At 38.6% G+C, this 780-nt stretch overlaps 1 protein-coding gene across 2 annotated transcripts in view; it reads left to right on the top strand.

Moving 5' to 3' along the window:
* LOC119585227 (transient receptor potential cation channel subfamily M member 4-like) overlaps positions 1 to 780 on the top strand; it is a 13,672-nt gene that overhangs the window by 1,806 nt on the left and 11,086 nt on the right. For both annotated transcript variants that reach the window (XM_037933886.1, XM_037933887.1), the window contains exons 5-6: positions 131 to 242; positions 572 to 652. In XM_037933886.1, coding sequence (XP_037789814.1) covers positions 131 to 242; positions 572 to 652 — 193 coding nt within the window. The remainder of the gene's footprint in view (positions 1 to 130; positions 243 to 571; positions 653 to 780) is intronic.

The raw sequence follows: 780 nt of genomic DNA on the forward strand, positions 1-780 counted from the left end.
CACGTGTGCGTGTGCGTGTGCGTGTGCTTAATGATATATCATGTGAACAGGTACATAAAAATTATATTTCACTTTCCTGATCCTGTTGGCATAAACTGCATCACCCTAAATTCCCCCTTCTTTTGCCCAGGAATGTGCCAAAAAAGTCCTGGAATGTTGCAAGGTAGAGAATAAAATAACAGTCTACAACATAGACACTGACTCAAGCCTAGACAAATCCATTCTCACTGCACTCAGAACAGGTAACTGCAACGTGGTCTGTTGAATATTTTATAACGGTGCAAAGTTCAATAGTTCAGCAATTCTGCAAGTAAAAGCCTTATCAAACGACCTGGAAGCTTGTCTGAATATTTAGCAACCGATAAATCAATGATAATTGCTGACCGAAGTTGCTCCCACTTTCAGCTAACGTTTTCTTAACCACAAGAGAAAATACAAATAAAAACTAGGAATTTCAGATATAACACGTTTTTCTATCCAACGTGGAGATATCCTACATAATTATTATTCCTTCTGTTACATATGTGTTTTCATAGACCATTTTTTTCTCTTTTCCTCTCCCATCACCCAGGGAAAGCCAACCCTGCGGACGAGTTGAGGTTAGCCTTGGAGTGGGATCGCGTCGACGTGGCCGAGAGTTGTCTGAATGCAGGTGAGCATCTGAGAATTTCTTGTGCCTATTAGAATTGAAAACTAAGATAAAACAATCTGAAGGGAAGTAAAATGTATCAAAATTAAAGGACACAGTGTTTATAATTAGAAAATGTATTCGCCAAAATA

This window comes from Penaeus monodon, chromosome 19, assembly GCF_015228065.2.
Source record: "Penaeus monodon isolate SGIC_2016 chromosome 19, NSTDA_Pmon_1, whole genome shotgun sequence".
Lineage (NCBI taxonomy): Eukaryota > Metazoa > Arthropoda > Malacostraca > Decapoda > Penaeidae > Penaeus > Penaeus monodon.